This window comes from Herpailurus yagouaroundi, unplaced genomic scaffold (assembly GCF_014898765.1).
Source record: "Herpailurus yagouaroundi ecotype Mexico unplaced genomic scaffold, PumYag 250, whole genome shotgun sequence".
Taxonomy (NCBI): Eukaryota; Metazoa; Chordata; class Mammalia; order Carnivora; family Felidae; genus Herpailurus; species Herpailurus yagouaroundi.
This window is the reverse complement of record NW_024412467.1, coordinates 11,006,341-11,021,048: the sequence shown is the minus strand read 5'-3', so window position 1 is coordinate 11,021,048 and position 14,708 is coordinate 11,006,341. Positions and strand designations below refer to the sequence as shown.

At 50.6% G+C, this 14,708-nt stretch overlaps 1 protein-coding gene across 3 annotated transcripts in view; it reads left to right on the top strand.

The window, feature by feature from the left end:
* The window catches only part of JARID2 (jumonji and AT-rich interaction domain containing 2), a 274,155-nt gene that overhangs the window by 232,187 nt on the left and 27,260 nt on the right, over positions 1 to 14,708 (top strand). For all 3 annotated transcript variants that reach the window (XM_040460517.1, XM_040460514.1, XM_040460515.1), the window contains one exon: positions 7,276 to 7,511. In XM_040460517.1, coding sequence (XP_040316451.1) covers positions 7,276 to 7,511 — 236 coding nt within the window. The remainder of the gene's footprint in view (positions 1 to 7,275; positions 7,512 to 14,708) is intronic.

Genomic DNA, 14,708 nt, shown 5'->3' with positions numbered 1-14,708 from the left:
ACATCTTGTCTTCTCAGGCACGAAGTGACCCTAAATCAAAATATCAGCCTTTGGCTGTAAAGATTTTGCCTGCCGTGGTGTGAAAACACTTGTCTATAGGCCATTTAACTTTCAGAGTGTGTGTATACAAATCAATAGATTTGTCTCTGTTCATTAATGTAAAGCTATTTGTATCTGAGCACAATACAATTTCCTAATACAGTTCCCTGTGATGAATGCTTTTTTCCCCCTCCTTGAAGAAACGAGTTCAATTATTCCTTTTAATTGGGGAGAGCGCGCATAGTCCTCTATCCGCCTCTCTTTCTGTCTCTTATGTTCACAGGGTTTTAGTCTTTCCCTGTGAGAGTGAATATTTTTTGCCTTTCCCCTTCTCGAGAATCTTACAAATTAAGACAAAAGATAATTACTTGGAGGGGTAAAACTGGCAGGTTCCCACGACACTTAAAATTAATGAGCTGTTGAGGACAAAATATACCTTGTCTCTGGCTCCATCGTCCCCCCCACCCTCCCCGCCCCGCCCCTTCCCCCTTTCTTCCCATTTAACACATGATTTGACTTTTTGGCTGTGTTTGCCATTTGGGTATACTGCTGCTGAAAGATAGCAAGCTGTTACAGAAAGTGGGTTCATTTGAAAGCGATCTCTTTGTTTGCAATTCAAAGTCAATTTTATTCCAGTTTTAATTTTTGTATTTTTGAAAACTTTCTCTTTTTTCGATGCTCTGATCAAAACAGTCTGTTAAGGGAACGTGGTGCTGCGGTTCACAGAGCCCCAGTCTGATCTGTGATGTTAATGGCACCGGCTTTCCAGTCTGTAGTCCCGGGACCCCTCGGCTTCCTTAGCAGTTTTCCCAAGGTGTCAGTTCCTTGCTGGCTGGGGCTGAAACTCGTCCTCAGCCTCAGAATAGAGCCACAGCTGTTGCGTTCCCTGTCGGGCAGAGCTGGTGCTGATGGAAGGATCTGGTTTTCCCCCTGGATTTCAGGAAGTTCTTGCTGGCTAATAACCACAGTGCCACTCTTAAGGAATTTCCTTGAAATCTCAGTTTAGCAACTGACCTTGCCCCGTGGCTCATTTGGAAAGGAGCAGCAGGGAAACTGTGAGCACTGGTGTCCTGCCACATGTCTGGAGTGTGGTGACCCTCACTGACAAGCCACCGGCTGGCCAGTGCACACATCTCGTGGCCCATTAGCCTTTTTCTAGATTAATAGTTCCTCGCTGATTCCTCAGAGCAATCCTGTGAGGTAGTCAGTGGGGAAACTAAGACCTGGACAGGTACTAGCTCAAGGTCAAAGAGTTTAGCAGGTGATTTCGTGGATTCAGATTTAGGTGGCTTCCTCTCAGGGCCTGAGCCTTGTGGGGGCTTGTAGGTATTGACATGTAAGTATCCGCTCCGTCACATTCTGGAAACGATGATGTAGCTAATCAAGGAAGAGATGCTTTACCCTAGCGATGTCAGGATTTTTTTATTGGAAGACCCCTTTTGACTCAGGAACCCCAAAAGGATTGTATTTACTGATACATTTTTCATATGGTAAATAATCAAAAATGATATTAAAACAGGTTATTAAAAATCGATATTTACCATATTAAAATGAAAACTGAGGGAACTTATATATAAATATATATATATGAGGCATAGAAGACGGCTAGATTTTTTTAAATATCTTTATTTTTGAAAGACAGAGCGTGAGCAGGGGAGGGGCAGAGAGAAAGGGAGACGCAGAATCCCAAGCAGGCTCCAGGCTCCAAGCTGTCAGCACAGAGCCCAACACAGAGCTCGAACTCACAAGGTGTGAGATCGTGACCTGAGCCGAAGTTGGAAGCTTAACTGAGCCACCCCAGGAACGTTGAAGACAGTTAAATTCTAATGTCTGTTTCTGTGTGCAATCTCCTGCAATACATAATTTTGGTTGACATATATGAAGAGAATCAGTCTCAGACAAAAACGTAGTTGGAAAAGGGAGGAACTTTGTAGATGATTTTTATCCTTTGGTATCACACCCCCAGACCCGAGCAGTGGTAGTTTCTGCAAGGTCAGTTGGCCCAGCAGTTGGAAGTGGTACTTTTCATACTCTGTTACGTTACATTTATCGTAAAGTTTTATTTAAGTAATCTCTACACCCAACGTAGGGCTCGAATTCATGACCCCAAGATCAAGAGTCATAGGCTCCTCTGACTTACCCAAACCAGGTGTTTCTAAAATCCGTTGGTTTGCCTTTGGCTTTGAACATCTCTCTTATCCATGCACAATTTTATAATGTGTTGTATTGATCACTTGAAAATAATGGTTTGGGGCGACTGGGTGGCTCATTCGTTAAGTGTCTGACTCTTGATTTTGGCTCAGGTCATGATCTCACGGTTCGTGGGTTCCAGCCCCGTGTCGGGCTCTGCGCTGACAGCTGGGAGCCTGGAGCCTGCTTCGGGTCCTGTGTCTCCCTCTCTCTCTGCCCCTCCCCCACTTGCACATGCTCGTGCGTGTGCACTCTCTCTGAAAATAATTTGTTTTTTTAAATTTGAAAAAACGGTTCACCTGACTACCTCTTGTAGCGGTCAGCACCTTTCATTAAGCAACCATCAAACAATCCTCATCTTCCCTGACCTCATCAGAGAGGTATTTTAGTGTGGAGAGACTTTGAGACTCGATGGTGGCAGATAAAGCTTTTCCACAACTGTATTTTGTGCCCCAAATGGTGAATTCCATCATTGGCAACGAAACAAAAACCAAATAACAAAAAAAAAATCTGTTCGTTATTTCCCACCACAGGGTTGCTGTATTCATTTTGGTGAAAACCATGGACAGATAACTACATCAGTCTTTCTTTGAAATAAACGTAGCATGCCACGAAACTGCTGCCTTGTGGCTTAAATAACCGCCACACGAGTGCTTTTCCCTACAAATAACCTGCTTTGATCAGGGGATGGGCTTGGTGTGTACTTCCCAAATTGTCACACAAAGTGTAGTGTGCTCAGGGGTCAGGATTTAGTGCTACTGACAATTTATACTTTATCATTCCCTGAAATGAAAACTGGCTTGTCTTTCCTTCCTTCTTGTTAAGTGCTAGTTTAAAAAAGAAAATAGTTTTATTGAGCTATGATTCACAAATCCCAAAATTTACCCAAAGTGTACGATTTAGTAGTTACTAGTACACGCAGAGTTGTGTGTCTATCGTTCTAGTCACCTTTGGAGTGCTGTCATCTGCTTCCCCTGAGAAACCTTGTTCCCATCAGCAGGGAAAATCCTTCCCATTTTCCTGAACTCTTCCCCCACCCCCACCCCCACCCCCAGCCTGCTAATCTACTCTCCGTCTCTGTGTGTTGGTCTTTTCTGGGCGTTTCGTATGAATGGGCTCCTACAGTATGGAACCTGTCATCAATTTCTTCAATTTATCGGTGTTCTCAAGATCTCTTTGCACTTGTGCACGTGTGGGTACTTGACTCCTTTTATCGGATGGATGATACCCCGTTTGGCTTATCTACATACCAATCGGTGAACCTTTGGGTTTCCCCTACAGTTCTTAATTATTAGTATTTATTCCCCCTCAGACATTTGTATGCAAGTTTTTATGTGGAACTATTTTTTTAAAAATGTTTTAAGTTTGGGGCACCTGGGTGGCTCAGTCGGTTGAGCGTCCGACTTCGGCTCGGGTCATGATCTCGCGGTCTGTGAGTTCGAACCCCACGTCGGGCTCTGGGCTGACAGCTCGGAGCTGGAGCCTGCTTCAGATTCCGTGTCCCCCTCTCTCTCTGTCCCTCCCCCACTCATGCTCTGTCTCTGTCTCAGAAATAAACATTAAGAAACAAAATTTAAAAAATGTTTTCAGTTTATTTGCTTTGAGAAAGAGCACAAGTGGAGGAAGAACACAGAGAGAATCCCCAGCAGGCTCCACACGGTCAGTGCAGAGCCTGGTGCGGGGCTCGAACTCATGAACCCTGAGAGCATGACCTGAGCCAAGATCCAGAGTCAGTGGCTCAGCCAACTGAGCCACACAAATGTGGACCCATTTTTTCTGTATTTTGTGTACATATACCAGCAAGTGGAATTGTCACGGTAACCCTGTTTCCCTTTTTGAGGAACTTCTGGCCTGTTTCCCAAAGCGGCTGCAACATTTTGCATTCCCACCAGCACTACGTGAGGGTTAGAATTTCTCCACATCCTCCCCAGGACTCTCCATTATCTGTCTTTTGAGGATAGCCATCCTCGTGGGTGTGAAACGGTTGTTGTCTCCTGGTGGTTTTGATTAGCATTTCCCTGATGCTAAATCCACCTTTGTTTTGTTCCGTTAATGAAATCAACACAGTGAGAAGGGCAAATAGTATCTTGGTGTAATTACGAGAATAGTTGTGACCTGGGAGGGGTGCCCTGAAAGGGTCTCCGGTTCCCCCAGGGGTGAAGTCACTCAGGAAGCTCGTAGAAAATATGGGCTGTGTTTTCAGCATCCATTCCTTCTTGCACGGGCAGGGCATCAGCCACGCGCCTTTTCCCCCAAGAGACAGAAATGTGCACAGGCCAGACAGTTACCTGTATGGAAGCCTTCTTCATGCCGCACCTCCCTTCAGCAGGGAGGCCAGAGGTGGTCTTGCCACAGGCTGATTTCCTAGCTGTCTGAGATGGTCCTTCTGAACATGCAGCGATGAGGTTTTGCAAACCTCTGTGCAGGAACGCCCATTTATCCCCGGTCTACAGATGGGGAAACTGAGGAGTCAGTAACTTGCCTGGGTGCAAATGGCGGTGCTGGGAGTGGAGTTGCCATGATGCAGTGTTAGGAAAGGGGACGAAGCCACGGAAGAAAATCGTTCTAACCAAACACAGGGAAGTAATGACAGAACTGGTACTTCTTCAGTAACAAAGCATGGAAGGGTATGGAATATTTGGGATTTAAAACACAAAAACCAAAAAGACAAAAAACCAGCTTCCTGTGCTGTGTTTCCATAAAGGAGCTATCTGTGTTCACTGTTTTAGAAAATGGGTGAATAGTCAAGAAGTGCCCAGATTCATGTTCCTCACTTGTGTTTTAATCACACTGAAGTATGACTTCTTACGGATGTTGCTTTTAATTTGTCTTGAAAGTAAGCACGGATCCTGCCAGCTTGGTGTGATTGATGGGCTCTGACGGAGTGCAGTTACTTACACTTAGAATAAATGCCAACCATTTGAAGCTCTCCGTTTCCCCTGTAACCGAGAGTACCCACTGGAACCTTCCATGACGCCAGATCGCGTACCATATTTTGACGCGGCGAGCTCTTTCACTGCAGTATTGAAAAATCTCTTGAGAACATGTAGTCAGTCACTGGTACTGGGAGGAACTTTCCAGATCGAGATTCACATCCCATCCAGGCACGTAACGTGTAAATCTGTTAGACCGTATCTGGGGTGGTAACAAGTGGACCAAAGAAGTCCGTGTAAGCAATTCAGTCGATTATCAGGATGGGGCGTCTGGTGGCTCAGTCGGTTGAATGTCTGACTCTTGGTTTTTCAGCTCAGGTCATGATCTCATGGTTCCTGGGTTCGAGCCCCGCATCCAGCTCTGCACTCTCAGTGAGACAGTGCTTGGGGTTCTCTCTCCGCCTCGCAGGATCTCTCTCTCCCTCCTCCCCCCTCCCCCTCCCTCTCCCTCTCCCTCTCTCTCAATAAATAAATAAGAAAGAATTAGGAAGACCAGTGGAGGAATATCTTCGCATTTGAGAACATGGGCAGGCTTTCTAAGCACAGAAGCCGAGACAGATTTTAAACAAGAAAAATGGGTTAGCAGATGCAGCATCACAAGAGCTAGGAAAGCCAATGGCAGATAAGAGGAAAATATTTTTCACCTCTGTGGCACGAAAGTAATTGACAGGACACGACAGAGGTGAGAGAGAAGGCCTATGGAGCTGTGGGCACACGTTTGGAGGCTGCTATCCTCGGAAGAGAGGCTTAGTTGGTTTTGAGCCCTCGGAAAGGGCTGTGGGTGGAGGTGAGTGTGACTTCTTCGCCCTCCCCTGTCTGTCAGGAGCCTTTCTAAAATGAGCACTGGCTGCACTGCAAGGGCTCCATGTGGTCTGTTCTGCCAGAGCCTGTGGGGAGTCTTTTCCCTCTCCTTCCCCGAGGACACAGGCCAATATTGCCCGCATAGTTTGAGGGCAGGGGAGGCCTGTGCTGTGGGAGGGGCAGATGGTAAAAGCTCATTGTATTCCGTGGAGAGGGGCCAGGGGGGGGGGGCCCCCCCCCCCCCCCCCCCCCATCCGGGCTCACAAGCCCCAGCTGTAATGTGGAAAAAGGAACTCCTGGCAGGAACAGAATTGACCGTCAAGTTGCTGGGTGTTGCTGTTCTCTTTGGAATTGCCTGGGTGGGTGGCATCATGGCACATGCTTGGGGACCGGGGAGGCGGTGAGCTTGGGAGGCAGGCCAGCCTGCCGGTGCTGGTGACGGGCAGCATGACGACTCCTCCAACTTATCTGTAAAATGGGCCTGACGACGTGTTGCCTGTCCCTTTGGACGTAAAGGCAGTGAGCGTGCCTCACTGCCTAGCCGGCTCACCTGGCTTGGGGCAAGCATGAAATGCATTGGCTGCTCCTGCTGTTAGGGCTTCTGGAAGAGAAACAGGTCCGGCTCTGTTGCCCTCTCTCGCTTCTCTGCTCACCAACGGGATGGTGAGCAGATCTTCAGTCTCAGAATGCGCAACTTTGTTTATTTGTTTATATGTTTATTTTTATGTTTATTTTTGAGAGAGAGAGAGAGAGAGACCCAGAATCCAAAGCAGGTTCCAGGGTCCGAGCTGTCAGCGCAGAGCCCGACGTGGGGCTCAAACTCACAAACCGTGAGATCATGACCTGAGATGAAGTCGGACGCTTAGCTGACTGAGGCGTCCCTAGAATGCGTAACTTTAAATTGGAGAAGATAACGACTTCATTCCATATGCCCCGTATCTTCATACACCAGGTGGTTCTGTTCTTGGGATGTTGACTGTGTGTTCATTTCTTTTTTTTAAACGTGTGATGTTGATGTTCTGAGGGCCGCTGGGTTTTTGTTTTGTTTTGTTTTGGTAGGGATTTTTTAAAAATAGATTTTTTTCAGTCTTTTCAACCAAAGCAAATAATTCTTTGGGTATGCTTTATAATGGTTTTTGTCCCGGGGCCTAGGACTGTTCCCGTAGTTTAGGCTGTGGCGGTGGAGATGGTGTTGTGGTCTTGGGGTGGCTCGAGTTACGGGGACTTGGCTTTCTCCCTGGCTTCCGGGCATTGATGCTGGATGGTGGCAGAATCTAATGTGGTGACCTCATTGTCCCTCTTTCCTTCCTAGTTTTCAATGGTTCCAGCAGGTCTCCACGGGAGAAAGAACCTGTTCAAAAACACAAAAGCAAAGAAGCCACTCCCGGGAAGGAGAAGCACAGCGATCACCGGACTGACAGCCGGAGGGAACAGGCGTCAGCGGCCCCGCCCCCAGCGGCCCCCTCCACGGGTTCCTCGGCCAAGGGGCTCGCTGCTAACCACCACCACCCCCCTCTGCATCGGTCGGCTCAGGACTTACGGAAGCAGGTAAACCCGGCCTTGCCGCACAGGTGACCCCGCTCCAGCCCGGACGGGGCCTGCCCACCAGGTGCCGTGTCCCCGTGTCACCATCTTAACTGAAGGGGACGTGGGAGTGGTCGCCTCGAGAAATCCGTACCTAGAGGGCTCAGGAAGCCAGGAGGGTGACGACCAGAGGTGAGCTGGGGAGGGAAGCACGGTGTTGGCACAGAGGTGCTGGGTGTGCAGGCCTCTCGTGGGAGCGGCTCCGGCACCTGCTCCAGACTCCAGGCGCCTCCCTCTGGTGGGTCTGGTGTGTTGGCGCCTGTTGGCTGGGCAAAGCGACTTGTCGCCTTCACTGCCCCTCCTCCACCTGTGTCCTGGCGCCCGATGGCTCTGAGCTCGGTCGTCCTCTCAAGCCTGGAGAAGCTGTACCTTGAAGACAGGCCCGCAGACTGCCTCGCGCTGTCAGGGGACAGTCCTGGACCGCTTCTCTGTCGTTCTTAACGTGACAAGTTAGCATCTCCGCCAGGACTTGGGGGCAGGAGGCGTGCACGGGCACACGCACCACTGAGCAGTCCCTGTGTGCCCGGGGGCGGTTCACCTCGCACACGTCAGCCTGTACCTCAGGATCGCAGCTCACGGGTCACATTGTTCTCCAGCCCCCACTGCCCCCTGCTCGAGGTCGCGTTAGATAACACGGATCCTGTGGGGAAACTCTGAAGAATGGCCTCAGGGTCTGCCATTGTCATCGTCCCAGTGTTCCGTCCGTGGACAGTGATTTCCCGGGACCCCCGGAAGGCACAGCCTGGAGGAAGGCACACGGTGAAGGGCTGTGTCACCCGGGTCAGTGGCTTGTCACTGACCCCTCGCTCCTGTTCTCACTGCATTTTAAAGTCAGGGAGCCATGGGGATCACAGATCTCCTCACTGGGCACTTGTGACACACAGCTAACCTTTTCTGCAGAATGGATGGAGTCGGGGCCAGGTATGTGTGGGCCAGAGAGATCTCCTGACCTGCCATGTTCTAGAATTACTAAGAGATGGTGGGAACATACTGTAATCCCTCCCCTTGTGGAGCTGTTTTTATTTTGCGAGAGTGCAGGCGAGCAGGGGAGTGCAAGAGAGAGAGGGAGAGAGAGAGAATCCCAAGCAGGCTCCACACTGTCAGTGCAGAGCCCGACTCAGGTTTTGATCCCAGGAACTGAGAGATCATGACCTAAACCGAAAATCAAGAGTCAGACGCTTAAGTGACTGAGCCATGCAGGTGCCCCTGTGGAGCTGTTCTTTACACGTGTCCTTTCTCATTCTTGTTAATGTTTTTTGTAAATTTTTCTTTAATGTGTATTTTTGAGACAGAGAGGGAAGGAGGGAGGGAGGGAGGGAGGGGAAGGGGCAGAAAGAGAGAGGGAGACCCAGAATCCAAAGCAGGCTCTGAGCTGCTGGCACAGAGCCTGATGTGGGGCTTGAACTCCTGATGAACCACAAGGTCATGACCTGAGCTGAAGTCAGATGTTTAACCAACTGAGCCACCCAGGCGCCTGGGCCTTTCTCATTGTTCATGATGCTAGAATAGTTTCTCTGAATATGTGTATTTGCATGCATGCATGGGGGAGAGAGAGAGAGATTGTGTGTGTGTGTGTGTGTGTGTGTGTGTGTGTGTGTGTGTGTGTGTGTGTGTGTAGTTTTAACCTTAGTTTTTTTGTTTTTTTAAAGGTACTTTGGGGCTTAAAAAACATTTTTTTAATGTTAATTTCCAAGAGAGTGCGATCAGGGGAGGGGCAGAGAGAGCGCGAGAGAGAACCTTAAGCAGGCTCCACACTCAGACCCCGAGGACCTAGGGCTTGACCTCACAACTGTGAAGATCATGACTTGAGCCAGAATCAAGGTCAGACACTTAAGTGCACCACCCAGGCGCCCCAGTCTTGGTGAGGTGAGCAGGCTGAGAATCTTCGTGGCTTTTCCAGGCGGGGTTCTCGCGTACCTGTGTCTTCATCCTCGGCCGTGTTACCTTGAGACTGAAGAAGTAGTCGCAGCATATTTTAAACATTGGCCTGTCTTCCGAGACCCAGACGTCACGGTTTTCGCAGAGACCACAACTGCGCGCGATGGTGGAATTAGCCCGCGGGGTCGGCGCTGGGCTCCCGGTTTGCAGCCGGAGGCACCGCCGTCCGTGTGTTTGTGGCTCGTTCTCTCCCCTCCATTCCCAGATTGGACAGCCTGATACGCGCTCTGATGGGATTCTCCTACAGGTGTTTCGCTTGTGAAAGAGAAGAATTAAAAAGGGTCCCAGAGTAAGGGGAGCTCCCACCTGTGGGGCAGGACTGAAGGGTTTGGAAGGGGACGAACAGGACTTCACATTCACACAGATGCGTGACCGCGCGTGCACACGTGGGCACACACACTCGCCCCTTCTCGAATGGGGCTGGGTGGCGGACCCCTCTGGTGTCCGTTGGTCACAGCTCATCTTCAGTTGTCAGCTCGTGCCCCTCGGCTCGGGATTTCTCTTTGTAGCTGAATGCTAGGAATTGGCACAGCTGGCGGGAGGAGCTGGGGGAGCAGAGAGGACCCCGCGCCCTGGCTCCCCGGCCTGCGTGCGTGGCCCGTCTCACTGTGCGGCCCGGGAGTGAGAGGTCCGGGTCCCCGTGCAGAGCAGCCTCCTGTCACCCAGCGACTGCAGAGACCTGGCTCTCGTGCTTCGCTCGGGTCAGTCTTTGCAGGTGGGGTGTCCGCGGGCAGCGCTCAGGGCTCTCTTCCCCCCACCCCTTCCCCTCCTCCTCTGTCTCCTCGGCCTTCTCTGTCTGGCCCAGGGCGCCAGCTCTCCAGTTCCTGTTTGGCACTAACCAGGACCTCCACTGAAATTTAAGATCTTTAACGCTCCTGGGCCCTGTTGTTCATTTGGACGCAGTCACACTGACACCCCCACCCCCACCCCGTGATATTGGGATAAACAAAAGGACGAATTAGAAACTGCCACATCCCAGTATTTAAAATACAGAGAAAATAAGGTCAATGAAAGCAAGTTGTAGATTCCTTTGTAACTGCCTGATGGAAATGACTAGAATCTGACCTTTTCATCTTTCACCTGCAGAAAAGATTGGGGCCAGAGGATATGTGGGTCTTTAATTTTAAATAGGATTAACTTCTTCAGGTTTGCCCCAAAAGAAGAGGGTGAATGGGAATCGTGTCAAGCGGTGGTGGGAGGTGTGGGGTGTGGTGTTGAGGAGGTGCCGCTCCCCAGGGACTTGACCCTGTTTGCTCTGACGTGGTCGGAGGCACCCTCTGCTAACTCACTTGCCCTTTGTACTGAAACGGCCCCTTCCCCATTACCTTGCACAATGTCATGTGCTCGCTGCGCTTCCTCGGAGCCCAGGAATAACCTCCCCCGTGGCTGTGTCTCAGCGCGAGGGGCCTTGCCAGGCTTCTCTCGCCTTTGTGATACCAGAAGCACGGTGTCTGTCATGCGTGTGTGACTGCCCTGGGATTGTCAGGGCCACTGGCAGGATGATTTGGACATGTGCTGAGTGTTGGACACAGGAGCAGCTGATGTTTTCCTCTTCGGTTCCTTCACCTAGCAGTTCAGCTTAAATGCAGTAAAAGACTAGCACACGCAGGACGGTAAAACCAGAGAACCTTATGCACCTAGAGAGCGTTTTATAATGGTGGTTTCAGGGCACCTGGGTGGCTCAGTCAGTTAATCAGTTAAGCATCTCTGACTTTGGCTCAGGTCACAGTGAGTTCGAGCCCGGCAGCTGGCTCTGTGCTGACAGCTCAGAACCTGGAGCCTGCTGGGGATTCTGGGATTCTGTCTCTCTCTCTCTGCCTCTCTGCCCTTCCCCTGCTTGTGCTCACTCTCTCTCCCTCAAAAATAAACAAACATTAAAAAAAAAAAGTTGGTTTCCAAGAGCCTCGTGAGGAGGTGTTCGCTTTTGTAGATGTTGTGAGGTTGGTAAGCCACGATGTGGATTGTTGGGCCACACCACTCGTGGTCACTGTCCTCATTTATCGTGCTGAGGCTGAGCCACAATGTGAAAGAAACGATCGCCTCCTACAGGCAGCCCGCGGGCACGTTTGGCAGAAGATCTGCTGGGCTCCGTTGTTCCCTTTGGAGGTTGGGTCCTCACAATAAGCTGTACAGGGGTTGCTGCAGATGTGTTGGCCTCAAAGATTCAAAGAGGGGGTTTAAATTCTGATTAAAGAATTGGGAGTAGTTTTGTTTTTTAAAGTTCTGGAAAATAGGAACATCCAGAGAGAAGGTCAGAAAATCGCCTGCGCTGTAAGACGTTCAGGGTTTTAGCCGTGCCGCTCAGCGGGTCGTGCTTGTAGTTGGATTTGCAGGTGTTGGTGGCATGGTATTAAGGACTCCATTAAGTCACCTGTAGTGTGGGAGCAGGTGCTCTCAAAGGGTTGGGGGCTCCTACCAGAACCCAGCCTTGCCTTTTTGTTGGGAGGGTCCTGCGCTCATTAACTAGGGTCTTACCCTTTCTCTCACGAAGGGGTCTGCTGCACCAGGAGGCCTTCCCCTCCGCCTGTCTGGTGCAGTTCTGTTCATCTCAGGCTCTTTGTTTTTAATCCAAGTCTTAAAGTCCAAGTGGGCTGTCCCCAGCCTCCCAGCTCTGAAAGGATGAGCAGAGGCTCCCGACTCAGCAGCTCCCTCTGGTGGGGAACAGGAGCTTGACGACAGGATTCCTGGTTGTGAACTTGGCTCGGACTTCTTTGCCATGAAACCTCATGGCTGTGGGCCCGGAGGAGCTTGAGCTACGGTGGTGGGTGGGCGGTGGTGGGCCAGGGAGAACAGGCTGCAGACATCCCACCTCCTGCAGAGCTAGGTGGGTTTAGGGGGAGAGGGATGCAAAAGGCAGAAGTCCCTGCCAGAGCCCAGAGAAGGAACAGCTTGGAGAGCTGTAGTTATTCAACCGCAGTGTTTCTCTTGCACCTTGGGAGGTTCTGCTGCATGCAGCACGTTGCGTTAGGCCTCCAGTGAGCTAAGTGACCTCTTTGTCACGTGCTCTGGGTAAGTACTTCCTCAGGTGTGCACAGTGACATCTGTGAGCTGGCTGAGTGACCTGGGTGTTTTGTTACGCTCAAACTCCGTGTTTGCCCTTTTTTGATAAGGTGGTGGGTGGGAGGAAACCCTCCAAGGCAAGGTAAAACCATGCCTTCCACCACCATTCCTTTGCTTTCTTTGGTAACGGTTGAGCACTGGACCCCGAAAGACCAAGACGGGCCAAGGAATAGGCATGTGTGTGCGGACAGGTGGGTTCCTGGGTTGGGAGAACGTGACCTCTGCTGTAGGCGGAACACAGGTGTGCTGGGTGGGAGGAAGAAATACGGTCAACGAGACACGTCCTTTCCCGTCTCCGTAGGTGATTTCTCAATCAGGTTCATTGAGTTCAGTGAGTTGTGAGGTTGATGCATTTAGTCTTTGAGCTTGTGATGTGTGGACCTGCACCCATAGGGTTTGGGCAGCGGCTTTTGAAGGGGACTGTAAGCATGGTGAGGAAGCAAAGGAACAGAGGAGCTCTCTCTTCTGGTTGGGCAGGGCAGTTCACTGCACATCTTGGCAGGAACCACCCATATTAAAGTTTACGGAAATACGTAAACAAGAAGGGGGGATTCTTTTTGCCATTGAAGACGGTGAAATACTTCTCTAGAATTCTGCCCTGTGGAAAATGTACCTCCCCATAACCTAGCACAGCAGGAGAGGCCATCAGGTGCCCCCAAGGGGGCAGAATGGATGCATTCAAGGCCCCTGTGCTTTTTTTTTTTTTTTTTTTTGGATGTAGAGTCTGAGAGATTCTGACTCTGGCTCTCCAGTCTCCCCTGGGTGAACCCCTAATACTGGGCAGGAGCAGGGCCAGAATTGTTACGGGAACACTGAGCTGTTGGGCTCCCGTCCACACTGATCAGATCAGAGTCTGGGTAGAGGGTCGGGGCGGTTAGGCTGCAGAATCAGCTTTATTTTGAGCTGGGTGAAGAGTTGGAACAGGCCGTCCTCTCAGTGGTTCAGGAGAGATCAAAGGCCTAACGGGTGTGTCTTCTATTTTCTGGGCAGTGGAATCCTTCTCTGAAGATGCTGGATCCCTGAGGTCTCTCTCTGTCTCGATGACAGAAAAGTTTCTTGGAGCCACAGCAGGACTATGTATATGCGGTTTCTGGTTTTATCCTAAGTGGCTCGTTTTGGTTTGAGCTAATGAAAGCATTTGAAAAACACCATGAAAAACTAGAGATCTTTGTGTCCCTCACTTTACCTTTTATTCCAGGTAGGAGTGGTGCCCACGTTGGGAAGTTTCACCCACCCCCGGTTGTATACATTTATTTTTAACTTCTTGTTGCCAGGCTGTTTGCTGTTTTGTTTTAATTTCCCATTTCTTCATTCCACACTCTTCTCTCCCCCACCTGATCTGGTCAGTCCTGCCTCTCTGTACTCTCTGTAGGGTGGTGGGCAGTGGTGGACCTGACCGTAAGTCCTGGGCCTGCCCCTCGGCCTCCCAGAGGGGCCTGGAGTCCAGAGGTCCAGGCTGCCTCACCAGAAACCTGGTTCCCTGAATGCCCCAGGCTTGGCTTCTGGAACACAGCCTCTTACCAAGATGTTATGGCTTTGATTGCACTGCGTGTAACTGGTGGCACATAGAGAAATACCCTTCTTTCTCTGTTTCCAGAATCTTCTACCGATGGTTTGTTTCAGTTCTTAAAGTATGTTCCTGCCTCGGCATCAGCATCACCTGGGACCATGTTAGAAATTCAAATTCTCGGGCCCCATCCCAGACCTAGTAGTCTAGGAAACCCCGGGGGTGGGGCCCGGTGATCTACGGGTTCTGAGAGTCACTGATGGGAAAGTTCTGGTTTTGTGTTTGTTTTCCCCCACTTGGGCTGAGTGCATTTCCCTGGACGTAGTGTAGAGGTCACTCAGACAGACACGGGCCCTGTCCTGGGGAACCTGATTCCCGTGGGAGCACTGGGGGCTGATTGGGAACACACGACCTTTGTGCTGTGACGGGAGGATGTGCTCCTGCGTGACCACAGCTGGTCGGTCAGCTTCTCTGACCTGGGAACACAGGCTCCTTCTATCCAGCCACCTCCTCGTGGGGGTTACCGGTGAGAAGCAATGGCTGTGGTTGTTCCATTTCCTGCTGGTTGTGTGATTTTTGGTTGGCCTCTTTTGGGGGTGGGGGTGCTTATGGAACCTTGGAGTCCCCGTTTTGAACTCTTGGTGCAGATGAGAGAT